The following is a 15304-nucleotide window of genomic DNA, read 5'->3' on the forward strand; positions in this document are numbered from 1 at the left end:
TTTACCCTTATAATAATAGTTGCATACTATTCTATGAAAATGAAACAGTCCACAAGCATTCGGTAAGTTCAAATTAAAAGTCAGGTGAAAGAACATTATATAAGCAGTTAACTAAGCAATGTTTTCTTAACATACGTTTAGAAAATACATTTCAGAATTAAAGCAGAATTCATTTCTGGAAAGATATTAGAAAATCACATTGGTTATAACAATGCAAATGAATACAATGCTGATTATTTAGCTAGTTTGTATTTTATTTTAACTGTCACTTAACAGGTATTAACAGTACATCCAGTAGTGTTTTTTGAATGCATAAATTAATATTTAAGCAAGCTGTAATAAATGTCCAGTAAATACAAGCTAAATTATACCACTAGATGTAGTTATTAACTATAGTTGATTAAGATCAAGATATCGAATTGGGATATCATTGTTACATTTATATCACAAAGATTATGAGGAAGACTGAATGCTATTTTATGTCAAATTAAATATTTATCAATGGATATATATTTATTTATGAATTCCCCTCATCACTCATTTTTCAAAAAGTTATAACTACTTTATAACTTAACAAGTGAAAGATAAAATCAACTTTTAAGAACAATAGTAAGATTTGAGATGTTTGATATGATAAGTCCTGTTCATTTTCTTTACAACAGAATGTAATTTATTGACATTAACAACTAAGCTAATTTTCAAACACTTGGGTTATCATCCCCCCCCCCCCCCCCCAAAAAAAAAAAAAACTTTACTCTAACTCTATCCTAGAGTTAGAGTAAAGCAGTTTCAGAGAGAGTAGAAAAAAATAAATGAAAAATTTAATAAAATTTAAGGATTGATTAAACAATAAAAGTAAAGCACATAATATACTAAAACTGAAATGTTCATAAGTATAGTTCTCTTTATTCTCAGAATTGCGACTATTTTTTTTTATCCCATTTTGTTACATCTAAAAAAGAGAAAAGTAATTTTAAAGAAAACAGGAAAAATAAGAAAATTAATGGCAAAAAAAGTAGATAATCTGCAAATTTTGACCAGAAGCCTCAACTGTGAGGGAAAGAGAGCAGAATGGCATTTCTTCCTGTAAAAAAAATTCATAAATTGAGTTTTATTTTGGTTGAGACTGAAAAAGGAGACAAATTTGAATATCAACCAGGAGTAAGAAAAACCTTACTTTAACTATATAAAAACCTAACATTAACTTTGAAGGAATGCTGGAAAAAAAAATCACTTAAAATATTATGTACAATGTGAAAATCTAATAGCAAGAAAGTAATTCATTTTTATAAACTAAGTTGCTGGCTGCAGAACTGAGAAAAAATATTGCAAGACATATACACATACTGAAATGCAGATGTTGTAGGAATAAAGTTGTCTGCATTATTTTTTAAGTAGAAATTTCATTCCAACTGTTAAAAAGTTAGAATATACCAAATATGAAAACAAAAATATTAAAGATTCTTTCATGTATATATGAATGAGTCACTTGTTTATACTAGGAACTTACATCAAATTCTACAATTTTTGGGATGGGTCATGCTTCATGTTTTATTTACTATAGTTAAAATAACAATTATAATATTACTGATTATGAGTTGAGAATCTGCTACATTTTAAAACCATTTTGGAAAATTAATAAACATCAATTCTAAAATTATTTTAGAATTGACTTAAAATTCTAAGATTTTTGACAAATAAATCTTCTTTAATAATAATCAAGGAGTACTATTAATTCATGCCTTAATGCAGAACAAATCATGAAATATTGCATTAGGAATACTATACTTAAAAAACCTTATTTTTAATAAATATAAAATCCATTATTTTTTATTTTGTTTAATTTTGTATTTTTTTAAAATTTTTTTATTGTGTATGTGGAAGGGAGAGAAAAGGTATAATATTAATTTAAGCTTGTGACATGAAAAAAAAAAAATCTAGCTGCAATTACACAACTTTTACATTTATAAAAATGTAGTTACCACTAGAAAAAGTTCTCTTATTGCATGTATAGATTAACAATATTACTGAAAATCCCTCCTCCATTTGGCACAGGATATTTTATCTGACTGAAAGCAGTGATTTAAATCAGTTACATTTTCAGTTCTTTCTTGTAGATAGATTTAAAAACTAGGTTAAACACACATACAGAAACACATAAACATGTATGTATACAAAGTCAGTAAAGTGAAGGACGGGAACAAGTATCATGCGAAAATGACTGAGATCTAGATGCTATGACAATTAAGGAGCACCACAAATCTACAATATTACATACTAGCATTTATAACAGCATATACAGTTGCACATATAAAAATTACTTTAACATGATCTAGAGCAGTGAACGGAATTACAGAGCAATACTGTATAGAACATGTACAGATATAGAATTATGTCTTACCAAATATCCCAACTCACACCATATGTCTTTGCTAATCTCCAAGTTTTTCTGATCCTGTTAACACTGTGACCTAACACATTTCCAGAAACATAGGTAAAGCATTTCTAATATCTTATGTTCTTCTGAACTGCATCTAGATTTTTTGTCTGTTCAGTCAGCACAAAAGTCCCACAGTGTCACTACATGGGTAGCAACTGAGATTATTTCATTTCTTTAAAATATGCCTGAGGTTTTGGGACTTTCTTTATTGTCTTGTTCATTATGAGATATATGAAAGGACGGATTATCAGTGCAAAATGAAGGCACCTGTTCATGACATGCTATCTACAAAAGGCACATAAAATAAAAATTTAAAACAATTGCTGTATTAGCACCAGTCAGCCATGTATGTGAAATCCAAAAACATGGTCTGTTCCTCCACTGTTAAAGGTCGGGGTTCTTTAGGTGGTGTAAGAACAGGTCGTTCTGATGTAAACTCCTCATCAAAGTTGCTAACATCTTCTAGGTTCTTCTGCAGTTTAAAAAAAAAAATTAATAAAACACAAATTATATTCTAAATGTATGTATATTTCATTCAAAAATTTAATCTTCTTATACAAGTTGCATATATATATATATATATATATATATATATAATCTAATGCTACACTGAAGTAATAACAGAATTTTGGAAGTTTATTTTCCACTTGGTTAGACTATAATAAATTTAATAAATTTTAAATTTAATAAATAATAAACTATAATAAATCCTGAAGATACTTCAGGCGCAAACCTTTGATAAATACACTTGCATAAAGGATTAAACTAAATTTATTACAGCCTAACCAAGTGGAAAATAAACTTCCAACATCGTTCTCTAAATCCAGAGTAATCTAATAATAAGGTGGTACACCTTTTGGCAACTCGTATAAGTAAATATGACCTCTCCATTGCTTCTGCCTTAGTATCACCACTTCTGGGTCTGGCTTCCACTGACGAGACCTCAATAAAGGTCGAAACCGGTCTGGGTAGTGGCCCTTCCCTTAATGCATAGCATTATACATGTCTGCAAGGAGATGTGCTTTTCATTATGGGAGATACTGAGACAAGTAGTGATAAGAGCATGGACCACCTTTACTACGAGTTGCCTCAGACCTGAAGATACTTCAGGTGCAAACCTTTGTTTGCATACACTTGGATAAAGGATTAAACTGAATTTATTACAGTCTAATCTAACCAAGTGGAAAATAAACTTCCAACATCATTCTCTAAATCCAGAGTAACCTAATAATAAGGTGGTACACCTTTTGGCAACTTGTATAAGTAAATATGACCTATCCATTGCTTTTGTCTTAGTATCACCAGAGGAGATGATTCTGCTTTTGACGAGATAGACATATTTTAGACTGAGCCTGATTAGATTGCATACAAGGTTTTTCAGGAATCTCAAATTGCACTGGCGCTGACACAGTTTGATTTCTACTGTCTCCCCCTCTGCATGAAACATGCAAGAAGGCTAACGGCCGGCAGGCCCCGCCCGCTATTAGGACCAGTGGTGGATTTAAGGTATTATAGGGAGGTAGGATTTCAATCTGTGGCCAAGAGAGATACTGACACTCCTTTCCCCATTTAGTAGGACGCTACAAGTCTAAATATTGCTAGTAGACCACCTTGATCTATAGGATTTTTTGCTGGCAGGCCCCTAGCCCTGCAGGATTATATATACTGCTCTCAAACAATTTCCACCGGCAGGAGATCCCCACTCCGATATTATTATTGTTGTTGTTGTTGTTCCGGACAACTCCAAGGAGTTGACAGACTCATCGAGGGAGGCCCTAACATCATGTCAAGAACAACTATTCGACATTCACACAGTATCTATCATACCTTGCCTTGAACACATTCACGGTCGTAGCACCCATAACAGAATCTGGAAGCTTATTCCACTCATTCACTACTCTCCAAGTAAGAAACCTAGCTCTAACACCCTTGTCAACCATGCTCTTGCTCAGCTTCCATTCATGGCCCCTAGTCCTCCCACCACTAGTCATATTTTCAAAAATATCTTCTGGATCAATCTTATAGAAACCCTTCAGTAATTTGAATGTCTCAATCATATCACCCCTCCTTCGCCTATCGACCAATTTCTGCAACTCACAAATCTTCAACCTATTCTCATAAGGTTCATTCCACAGACCTGCTATCATCTTGGTCACTCATCTCTGGATCCTTTCCACTTCCTCCCCATCACGAAGAAACTCTGGTGCCCATAACTGGGCACAGTAGTCCAGATGGGGTCTTATCAAGGCTCGATACAGAGGAACAACAACTTGTTTGTCTCTGCATGTTAAAGTATTTTTCAGAAGCCAAGTGATTTGGTGAACTGTTTTAGTCACTTTTGCAATGTGCCCCCTAAACTTTAATTCCCTATCCACCAACACTCCCAAATCCCTGGCCTCATCAATTTCCTGGAGTACGGTTCCACCAATGCGATATACTGCTGCTATTCTTTTCACCCCAAAGTGCATAACCTTACACTTTGCCACATTAAATTGACATCCATTTTTTCTAGCCCAGTCCTCCAAACTATCCAAATCATCCTGTAAAATTTTGACATCCTGTGTACTCATAATTGCTCTACCCAACTTTGCATCATCAGCAAACAAGTGAACACTTCCTCTCAAATCCTTTCCTATATCATTGATGAACAAATTGAAAAGCAGTGGTCTGAGAATAGAGCCCTGTGGCACTCCACTAGTCACAAGCCGTCTTTTAGACTCCACTCCTGATTAAACCACTCTCTGGTATCTCTCCTTCAACCACCCTCCTATCCATCTCACCAACCCTATATCTATCCCCATCTGCTCCAGTTTACTGATTAGGGTTCTATGTGGTATCCTATCAAAATCATTGGCAAGGTCCAGTAGTATTACCGTAAACCCATTACCCCTATCCAGTTCAGCCGTCACTGTGTTATAAAACGTGAGCAAGTTACTGAGGCATGATCTACCCTTCACAAAACCATGTTGTTCCCCATACAATATCCCATTTTCATCTATCCAATCCTGTATTCTTTTCTTGACTAATTTCTCTAAGACCTTGACAATGATTCCTGATATGCTAATCGGTCGGTAATTTACAACAGCAGTCTTGGAACCACCTTTATGCAGTGGGACTATTTTTCCCTCTTTCCACCCCATCAGGACTAACCCAGACCCGAGACTCAATTTAAACAAAATGGTCAAGGGTACTGACAATTCTTTAGCTGCTTCTCGTACAACACGAGCTGGTATACCATCCAATCCCACAGATGTACTGACATTGAGGTTATGCAATAGACTACTCACCTCCACTTCATTCACCACAATTCCCGTATAATCTACTGGTACATTCGTTTCTGCAATGTCACCACCTGGATGATATATTCTTGCAAAGTGCTCGCTCAGTAATTCAACTATATCACTGATTCGGTTACCTCCCTACCATCGGCATTCTTTAAAATCATTCTGCCATGTACATTTTTCCTTTTACTTGCTACATATCTAAAAAACTGTTTAGGATTCTCTTTAGCCTGCATGGCCAATGTTCTTTCGTAATCCTTTTTTGCTTTTCTTACCACACTCGTTACCCTTCTGGCCTGCGCTTTATACCGTTCGTGTGCCTGCCGGTCACCTTTCAACTTAAATTCCCCCCATAGTTGTTTCTTTTTTTGCAGCTCAAGCTTAATGTTGTTATTCATCTATTTAACCCCTAGTTGATTTATTATTCGGACTCTAGGTATACAGTCAGCCATTGCTTCATGCAAGCACTTCTTCACTACCTCCCATGCACTATCGACTTCTAGTCCTTGCAGTTGTACATGCCATGGCACTGAACCAATCAAACTCCTAAGCTTGTCATACTTTCCAGCCCAATAATTCCACATGTACCCTGTCTTAATTGAAAATTCTACACCTCCCAAGTCAAGACCCTATGATCACTCTCACCGATTGGTGGCAATGTGGTCATATTTGTTACAGCCAAATCCTCAGATGTAATTACTAGGTCAAGCACTCTCTGACCCCTAGTATTTTCCATTACATGCTGTTGCAGATAGTTATCCCTTAATAACCGCATAAAATCCAATTCCTTCCTCCCGTGTGTCCTCTCCTCACTCCAATCAATGCGACCATAGTTGAAATCTCCCATAATAATCACCCTTCTTCCACTCATTTCTTCTATTTGCTTGTGCATACTGTCACCACCATCTTTTCCATCACCTGGTTTATAGCAGCACCCAATTGTATATTTAGTTCTGCTAGCCACAATCTCACACCAAATGGCCTCAAATGTGCTCTTTTCTCTATCCTGCAATTCAGCTTCTATTCTCCTTGGCTGCAGCTCATCAGCTATCATCAACAATACTCCTCCCCCCATTTTATTCTCCCGGTCATTCCTGAACACACTATACCCATCACATTCAATCCCACTAGCTATATCATCTACAGTCAGCCATGTTTCACCAATACCAATAACCTGTGGTCTGGAAGTGCCAACCATGGCCAAAAACTCTTCCTTCTTTTTCCTAATACTCCTAGCATTAGTGTACATGAATTTAAGACCCCCATTAGCCCCAACCCTACCTTGATGCCTTATATTAACTATCCCACTCTGATTTGTTGTCCTTATTTGCTCGGGCATATTATATTCATTCTTACATTCAACTGCATCCCTAAGGACTGTATATCTATATATGGAAAACATCAAGGAGCGGATCTTTAATAAGGAGCAGTCCCTAGAGATACTGAAGCTCATAATGGACAAGCTTGAATCTAACTGGCCAGGTTTTATAAAGCTGTACATTCAAACTAATGACCAGGATGGAGAGGAGATATCACAAGGAGAATTCATTGCTGTTCTGTCATCAAAATCCCCCCGTCAAAACAACTCACAGGGGGAGCATTCTAACAAAAGACCCGATGGATGAAGACTCACCAACACCAGATGTCCCGAGGAACAATGAAAAGGTTCCACTTGTTATATTAAGGGACAAGGACAAATGGACTGTCTCATCAGCCCTTCGGGAACATAAAATCTCATATTCCCGGGCTAAAAACCAAGATGGAGTCAAAATCCAGCCAACCTCAGTCACTGACTACAGACAAATGACAAAGCTAATGGATAACAAAAGTATTCCTTATCACACATTTGCTTTACCCAGTGAAAAGAATCTCAAGGTGGTACTTCGTGGGGTAACCGAAGGTGTGACGTCACCTCTGAAGAAATCACTGCTGACCTTATGAGTCAGGGCCTGACCCCAGTCAAAGTGAGCAGGATGCTCAGGTCAGATAAATGGCCAATGTCACTGGTGCTAGTAGAGATTGACAAGACACAGGAGCCGCTAAGGAAAAAGTCGTCATCTGGGCAGTGCCATTGCCAAAGGTTTGGCCATGCCCCAAAACTTTGCAAGGCAAATTTTTCAGGTGTTTAAAATGTGACGAAGGCCATCAAGACCATCATGTGCACCAAGCCAAGATCCATGCCAGCTAAATGCACTAACTGTGGAGGACCTCACCCTGCCAACTACAAGGGGTGCATTACACACCCAAAGAACTGCAGGTCAGCAAAAACTGCCCTTCCAAAACCCTACAGCGAACGCTCAAGGCAACCGTGCAGGTCGCACCCCGGTCCAAATAATCCCCAGTCCGATAGCTCAGGAAAGAAAACAAGCTGCAGCAATGTTCAAAACTTATGCCGAGGCCACACAAACTAAGGCTGTTCCATTACAGCTTATTTGTTCATGTCCCATGAACAAATAAGCTGTAATTTAACATCAGTATTAACTGCCTCACTAGCTACCATGTTACAAGAATTCAGCATGACAAATCTTTTGCCATCCTCCACGAAAAGATTCCTACAAGGTACCCATTCAATTTTGACAGCCCTCAACAATGAATAAAAGAAAATTCCAACTCTCTCATGATCACTGCATGGAATGCAAATGAACTGAGTAACAAAATTCTGGAATTGCAAGAGTTCACTCACAGACACAATCCTGATATAATATTAGTAAATGAAACACATCTCAGGCCAGCTAACAACCCAAATTATGGAACTATATAAAGTACAAAACAGACAGATTCACCAGCAGTGGAGAAGGTACAGCCATATACATTAAAAACTACCTAAGCCACAATGTCTTGATCAATCCACAAACCAAGAACCTAGAGATAACAGGCGTTGAAGTTTATACTAGCAATGCTGGTAGTATCAAAATCTATGCTGTATACAATCCACCCAGCATTCCATTATTGGCATCTGACTTGGACTCCATTCTCAGCTTCACAGACTCCATCATCATGGCTGGTGACTTTAATGGCAAGCATACAGCCTGGTACAGCTCCACAATCAATGACAAAGGTCGTACTCTAAACCATTACTCAATGCAAAAATCTATTGTTATAGCCAGACTCACAGAGTCCACCCATCACAGCTCAGCTGGAAGCTCAGATGTACTTGACATAGTCATCCTCAAAAACATCAGATACCAGTATCAGTTGGAAACATTACATGAACTTTCTTCCGACCACAACACCATTCTGCTTAAACTCTGTACACAAGAGCAATTCTCTCCTCCACACTCTTTCAAATCTTGGGACAAGCTCTCCAGAATTCTCCCAGACCACCACACTGGCCCAGCCCCTGTTATTCACAACAAAGAGGAGATAGACCTTGCTGTAAACAACCTAACCAGTCAGATCAAAAAAGCGATAAAGTCAGTCACCCAAACTACAGTCTTTCACCATAGTGGTCGGATCGCAGAGGAAATCGTGGATCTAATCAGATTGAAAAACAAAGCCAGAAAGAGGTACCATAACACAAGAGCCCCACAAGATAAAACAACTCTGAATAATCTAAATAGACAAGTCCGTGAAGCTCTCCAAAAACATCGAAACCAAGATTGGGAATCCAAGCTGACAAAGCTAAACCCACGTTGATACTCTGCGGCAGAATATTGTTCACCAGTATGGCTAAACAGTCCTCATATCAAGAAAATCGACACACAAATAAATGCAACGATGAAGACAATAACAGGTTGTCCTCATCGCTGTCCATCAAACTTACGCAGACAAAATGCTCTAGTAAAAGAATACAAAAAAATAAACAGCAATACCCCTGTTGCCGATACATGAAGACCTCCCATATATAAACATGAATTGCCTTAAATCCCGACAGTCTTCACTAATACTGGCTGAAGAACTAGTCAATAGCAATTTCAATGTTAATTCAAAATGGCTAGAAACTTGGAAAGAATAATAGCCACCAGACTTAAACAAGTATATCCTTCCCAATCAAAATCCGAAAGGGATTGAGCTTCCACGTCACCTATGGAAAAGCCTAAATAGGATACACACAGGACATGGTATCTGTGCATACAGCTTATACAAGTGGGGAAGATCACCTACACCCTAATGTGACTGTGGGGCCATAAATCAAACCATCTGGTACATTGTGGAGAACTGAAGCATAAGAGCCTATCCTGGTGACCTGAGAGACTTTTTTGAGGCAGATCCTTCAGCTCTTGATTGGCTATCTGAACTAGACTTAAAATTTTAGACTTTTTTTTTTAACCTGATATTTGTGTATGTGCATTACTTGTTTCATTTTTATTGTATGCACAAATATGTATTTATATATTCTGAAGTCATGTGTCTTTATTATGCCATATGCTAAATAAATAAATAAGGATTAAACTAAATTTATAATAACAGAATTCTGAAATTTTGCATCTGTATAATTTCCTCTACCTTTTCCCAATTTCCTCTATCTTAATTCTGAACCACCCATCTACACTGTAATAGTTTAGTAAATGAAAGCATTTACTAAATTAGCACAGCTGAGTAATCTCATGAGTGACAACTGTTCAGAATGTCAAAAATTCTCAAATTTTTGTATCTGCACGCACACACACACATGATGACTACTACTATTAACTCGGGGTTGGGATATGTTCATTTTTTATATTAACTGACTTAAAACCCGAGAATTATAACAAAATGAGATTTATTTGAAAACGCAACATGTTTCGTCGAGATTGACTTCATCAGGCGTTAAGAACATAGAAAGATATTAAAAGACACTGAAAATAACACTGAGACACTCTAAAGCTATACAATTATAAAGTTATAATATTCGACTGTGAATTACAGTTATTATGAACTTGAGCTATAGTCCGTGTTAAAGTTCTATTGTTGTACACTTGTGCGTGTGTGGAACCATGCGATCTCCAGTATCTGATAGTAGAGCTGAAAGAGTCAGGCAAATTATAGCTGAGATTATTGTTCATATGAAGCGCGTCCAAGGTGATTTCTTTTGACTCCACAATGTGGCGTTCCACCTCAACAGGACATGGCTCGACAGAGCAGTTGCTCTGATTCTCATATAAGCAATGTCTCTCTGGTGCTCCTCGAGACGTAGTAGGATAGATTAATAACTGTAATTCAGAGTCGAATATTATAACTTTATAATTGTATAGCTTTAGAGTGTCTCAATGTTATTTTCAGTGTCTTTTAATATCTTTCTATGTTCTTAACACCTGATGAAGTCAATATCGACGAAACATGTTGCGTTTTCAAATAAATCTCATTTTGTTATAATTCTCGGGTTTTAAGTCAGTTAATATTAAAAATGAATATATATATATATACACACACATACAGTCATACCCCAACTTATGCGAATCTGGAGTTACGCGGTTTCTTATATGTACGTATTCCCGTCCTGCTTCACACCACTAGCCGTATCTTTCAGGCGCCGGTCGCATTCGCCAGTGTCGCACATGCTGTGAACAAGCACTGATGTGTTTCGCGCGGTCTCCATTCATACACTATTTTTATAGTCTTGCGAATGTTTAATGTTATGTTCTTGATAAAAATTTTATCACATAAAAAATAATAATGTCATCCAAAAGAAGCAAGTCTGATTCTTCTACTGCTAGTAAGAAAAGAAAAACATTGCCTTTGGAAACAAAACTCAACATTATTAAGGATTTTGAAGGTGGAATGAAAATTTGTGAGCTAGCAAAGAAGTTCGATCTACAGGAATCCACAGTAAGAACAATCATAAAAGAAAGGTTTACAGATTTTGAAGGACATAGATTCTAACGAGGAACGAATTGTAGCCACAAGGCAAGGAATAAAAAAATCATTAGCTTGCTATGAAGAAATTTTGCATGACAAGAAGACATTATGCCGTCAAACGAATCTATTAGATTTTATGAAACCATTGACATCGAAATAACTTTCTTTTTTTTTTATGTACGAAAAACTACAATTATGATTATATTTCTTAAAAAATATAGGTGTTTTGCAAACCTTTGGTCCCAATTGTATGTTTGTATATACAAATTACATGCAAAATTATACCCCGAGTTACGTGAATTTGACTTACGCGCTTTTTGTTGGTCCCACCTACTGTGTAACTTCGGGGTTTTACTGCACATATATATATATATATATTTTTTTTTAACCTTACTCATTACCTAAGATGCCTTATTTTAGGAACAATTTATTTAAAGCAAGCATTACTATAACATTGTAACAGCTGAGTAAGTTCACATAAGAAAATACTGTTATGGGCTCTACTATAAACTTCTTACACCACAATGGAAATCATTCACTGAAAAAATAATGAAAACAAAGAAATGCAAACAGTCCCCACCACCACAAAACACAATAAATAAGGGTTGGAATATTGCTAAGATATGACTAATTTAAAAAAAAAATTTTTTTTAAAACAATAAACAGAGCACACAGGCCTATGCAGCTTTCCTCAGAGTAAACTTTGGTCATGCTAAGCCTGTAGAAGAAAGATCAGGGTTGGAAAACATTGCTCTAACAAAAGGAAGTAGTGTTTTTATTCTCTTGGAAGAAATCTGGATATTCAGTTTCACAGTTCAGCAAACTAACCACAAAATAGCAGAAGTGCACACAAATTATTTTTTATTCAGGACTAGGAATATACTTAGAGATGACCTAGTAAACCAGAAAAAAGAAACATACTGAACTGGAGTAATAAGGAAAGGTGGAGACCAGTTGCCTACTGAAGAAAAGAAAGTTTGGAATAAATCCCCTTACCTCCTTTTCCTATCGGTAGATGCCACATAAATATAATAGGATAGTGCTACAGGATATTAATTCTGTAGCACTATTTGGGCAGATTCCAGATTTATTGAATTCAGAACTATAACTGATCCTTCTGATGTTTTTCAAGAAAAAGACCAGAGAAGACATAGAGTGAACTTTCAGTGAATGGCGATTTGCTTTGGTTAATCTATATAAGAGTCGCAAGAGTAAGAAGAAGCAAGGGAGGGGAGAGGATTAAGTTTTAATTTTATGATGGTGCATCATAAAATTAAATTTTATTTTATTAAATTTTAATTAAATTAAAGCACCATCATTACATCCATCATTTTATGATGGATGTAATGATATTGCATTTGGATGTCAGAGAAGTGAAAGCATGAGAAGGAAGGAGTTGCGAGTGGAATCTGAGCAAATGTTAAGTTTTCTACACTTAACACTTTTGTAGTTTATATATATATATATATATATATATATATATGAAGATTGATTTTTTCGGTTGTTATACATTTTTATAAAAAGATTGAATGACTAGAACCGAGAGAAATGAAAACAAAGTTTATTAGTACTAGCACAACTAGTTTCAGCTTGTATCAGCCTTCATCAGGCACACGTTAAAAAAGAAGAAATAACCAGTAAAACATAGAGGAAATAACTGTAAACAACACGGAAAGTTAGGGCATATATATTTCAATGTTGAAACATTGAAGGCTGCGCATTCAAAACTGTTCCCTCGTTGGCTTCAAGGAAATCATTCTCAACCCCTACATCTAAATAACAACCTGAGTTACAACCTTTCAGACTGTCATTATGCTGCGGTCAAATACTGGCGCTCACGAGATGCTATATGCATGCATATGCCCAACAATGAAGCCAACGAGGGAACAGTTTTGAATGCGCAGACTTCAACGTTAAAATATATATACACTAACTTTCCATGTTGTTTACAGTTATTTCCTCTATGTTTTACTGGTTATTTCTTCTTTTTTTAATGCGCACCACAACTAGTTACAAGCTGAAACTAGTTGTGCTAGTACTAATAAACTTTGTTTTCATTTTTCTCTCAGTTCCAGTCATTCAATCTTTTTATATATATATACTAGGGGGACTAGGCCCCCCCCCCCGGTGCCTATGGCGCCCAACCCCCGATTTCCGGGCTGGTAGGTCATGACCGATTATATGCGGTTGCCCTTGTGTTACACTACCTTTAGGAGAGAGCTACCTACCCAATGGTAGTGCAACAAATCGTAGCAAAGGTGGAGGAAACATCACGCATTTCGTCCCCTTCCAAGCTGATGTCACCATTTCAAATTTTATGTCATGACATAAAAACGTTTCAAATTTCAACTTATCTTAAATTCCTGGAAACCTCTAATTAAAGTAACTTTAATGGAAAAAAGATAAATAAAGTAAGAAAAAATAAATAAAGAAAAAATAGTTTCATGTATATATAGAATAGATATTTATAATCCTGCATGATCATAAATAAACTAAAAAAATCTTCTAACACCTTTTTATTTTATATAGAGTAGATAACAAACAAGTGGACATAAAAATGTTTCAAACTTTGTCTTATCTTTTTATAGATATAGATATATAATTTAAACAACTTGTATGACTATTTAGCTAAATAAGAAAAAACTATTTCTAAAGGGAACTACTACTACTAGTTTCGTGTTTCTAGAAAACTTCATCAGATGCATTACATAGAAGTGAATAAAAAAATCAGAGATACATAAAAACATTACTTGAATACATCTATCACAGTATTAAATTACCAATGGATTGATGGATTGCTAACATGCTAGCCTGGTTGGCCAAGTGGTTAGTGTAGGCATGTCAAACACGTGGCCTGCGGGCCGCATGAGGTCTGCAGACAAGTAACATGCGGCCCGCCAAACTTTGTAACCAATGTGGTTATTTAACTTTTGACAACACCGAATTAAATAAACATATTTAAAAAATTAACATTTCCACTTAAGATCATTTTATACACCAAACTACTCTGCAATTTCTAAAGGAAATAATGTTCCATTTGTTATTTCAAAAAATCGTTTTACACCACTGCATAAATATCGAATTTTACTGAGCAAGTCTATGTACGCGGCTACATCTGCTGACCACAGCAGTCGGAGGCTAGCCTTTAGCAATTATTTTCAAGTCGTAAGTTTTATAATTAATTTTATAATCATTACTTTATAATTAATAAAGAATTTCTAAAAATAATGTCGAAACCTTCAACCAGTATGAGTAAAAAACGATTAATTGAAGAAGAACATCATAATTTCCAAGAAAAATGGGAGTTAAAATATTATTGTATTCAAGGAAAAAAAATTATGCCTGATGATAGAAAGAAAGTCTATTGCAGTTTTCAAAGAAAAATATTAAAAGGCATTACGATACAAATTGAAAAGAAAACTATGACAAATATGTTGTGATACTTCATGAAGATAAATTGTCAGAATTAAAGTTGACACTTCAAAATCAACAAAGTGTATTTACCAAACCTATTGAAGATAATAGAGCTACTGTAAAAACTAGTTATTTGTTATCACATTTAATTGCAAGCAAGTCGAAACCATTCACTGAAGGGGAATTTAATCGTGACTGTATTATTAAAGCAGTTGAAATGTTGCATCCTGATCAATTAAAGAAATTTAAAAATATCAGCCTATCTCGAAATACCACTTCTAGCAGAAATGATAATATAGCCAAGAACTTAAGGAATCTACTAAAATCAATAATTCCAACATTTCAGACCTATTCCCTTGCAATTGACAAAAGTACAGATGTACGGGATATC

General features: G+C 35.8%; 1 protein-coding gene across 1 annotated transcript in view; it reads right to left on the bottom strand.

Annotated features, from left to right (window-relative positions):
* Nucleotides 1-731: 731 nt before the first annotated feature.
* Pkn (serine/threonine-protein kinase N) overlaps nucleotides 732-15304 on the bottom strand; it is a 343091-nt gene continuing 328518 nt past the window's right edge. The window contains exon 21 of the mRNA XM_090400359.1: nucleotides 732-2912. Within this exon, the coding sequence (XP_090256485.1) occupies nucleotides 2769-2912 (144 nt within the window). The 3' untranslated portion in view covers nucleotides 732-2768. The remainder of the gene's footprint in view (nucleotides 2913-15304) is intronic.

The sequence above is a fragment of the Typopeltis vanoorti genome, chromosome 1, assembly GCF_054136105.1.
Source record: "Typopeltis vanoorti isolate ZY-2024b chromosome 1, IOZ_Tvanoo_1.0, whole genome shotgun sequence".
Taxonomy (NCBI): domain Eukaryota; kingdom Metazoa; phylum Arthropoda; class Arachnida; order Uropygi; family Thelyphonidae; genus Typopeltis; species Typopeltis vanoorti.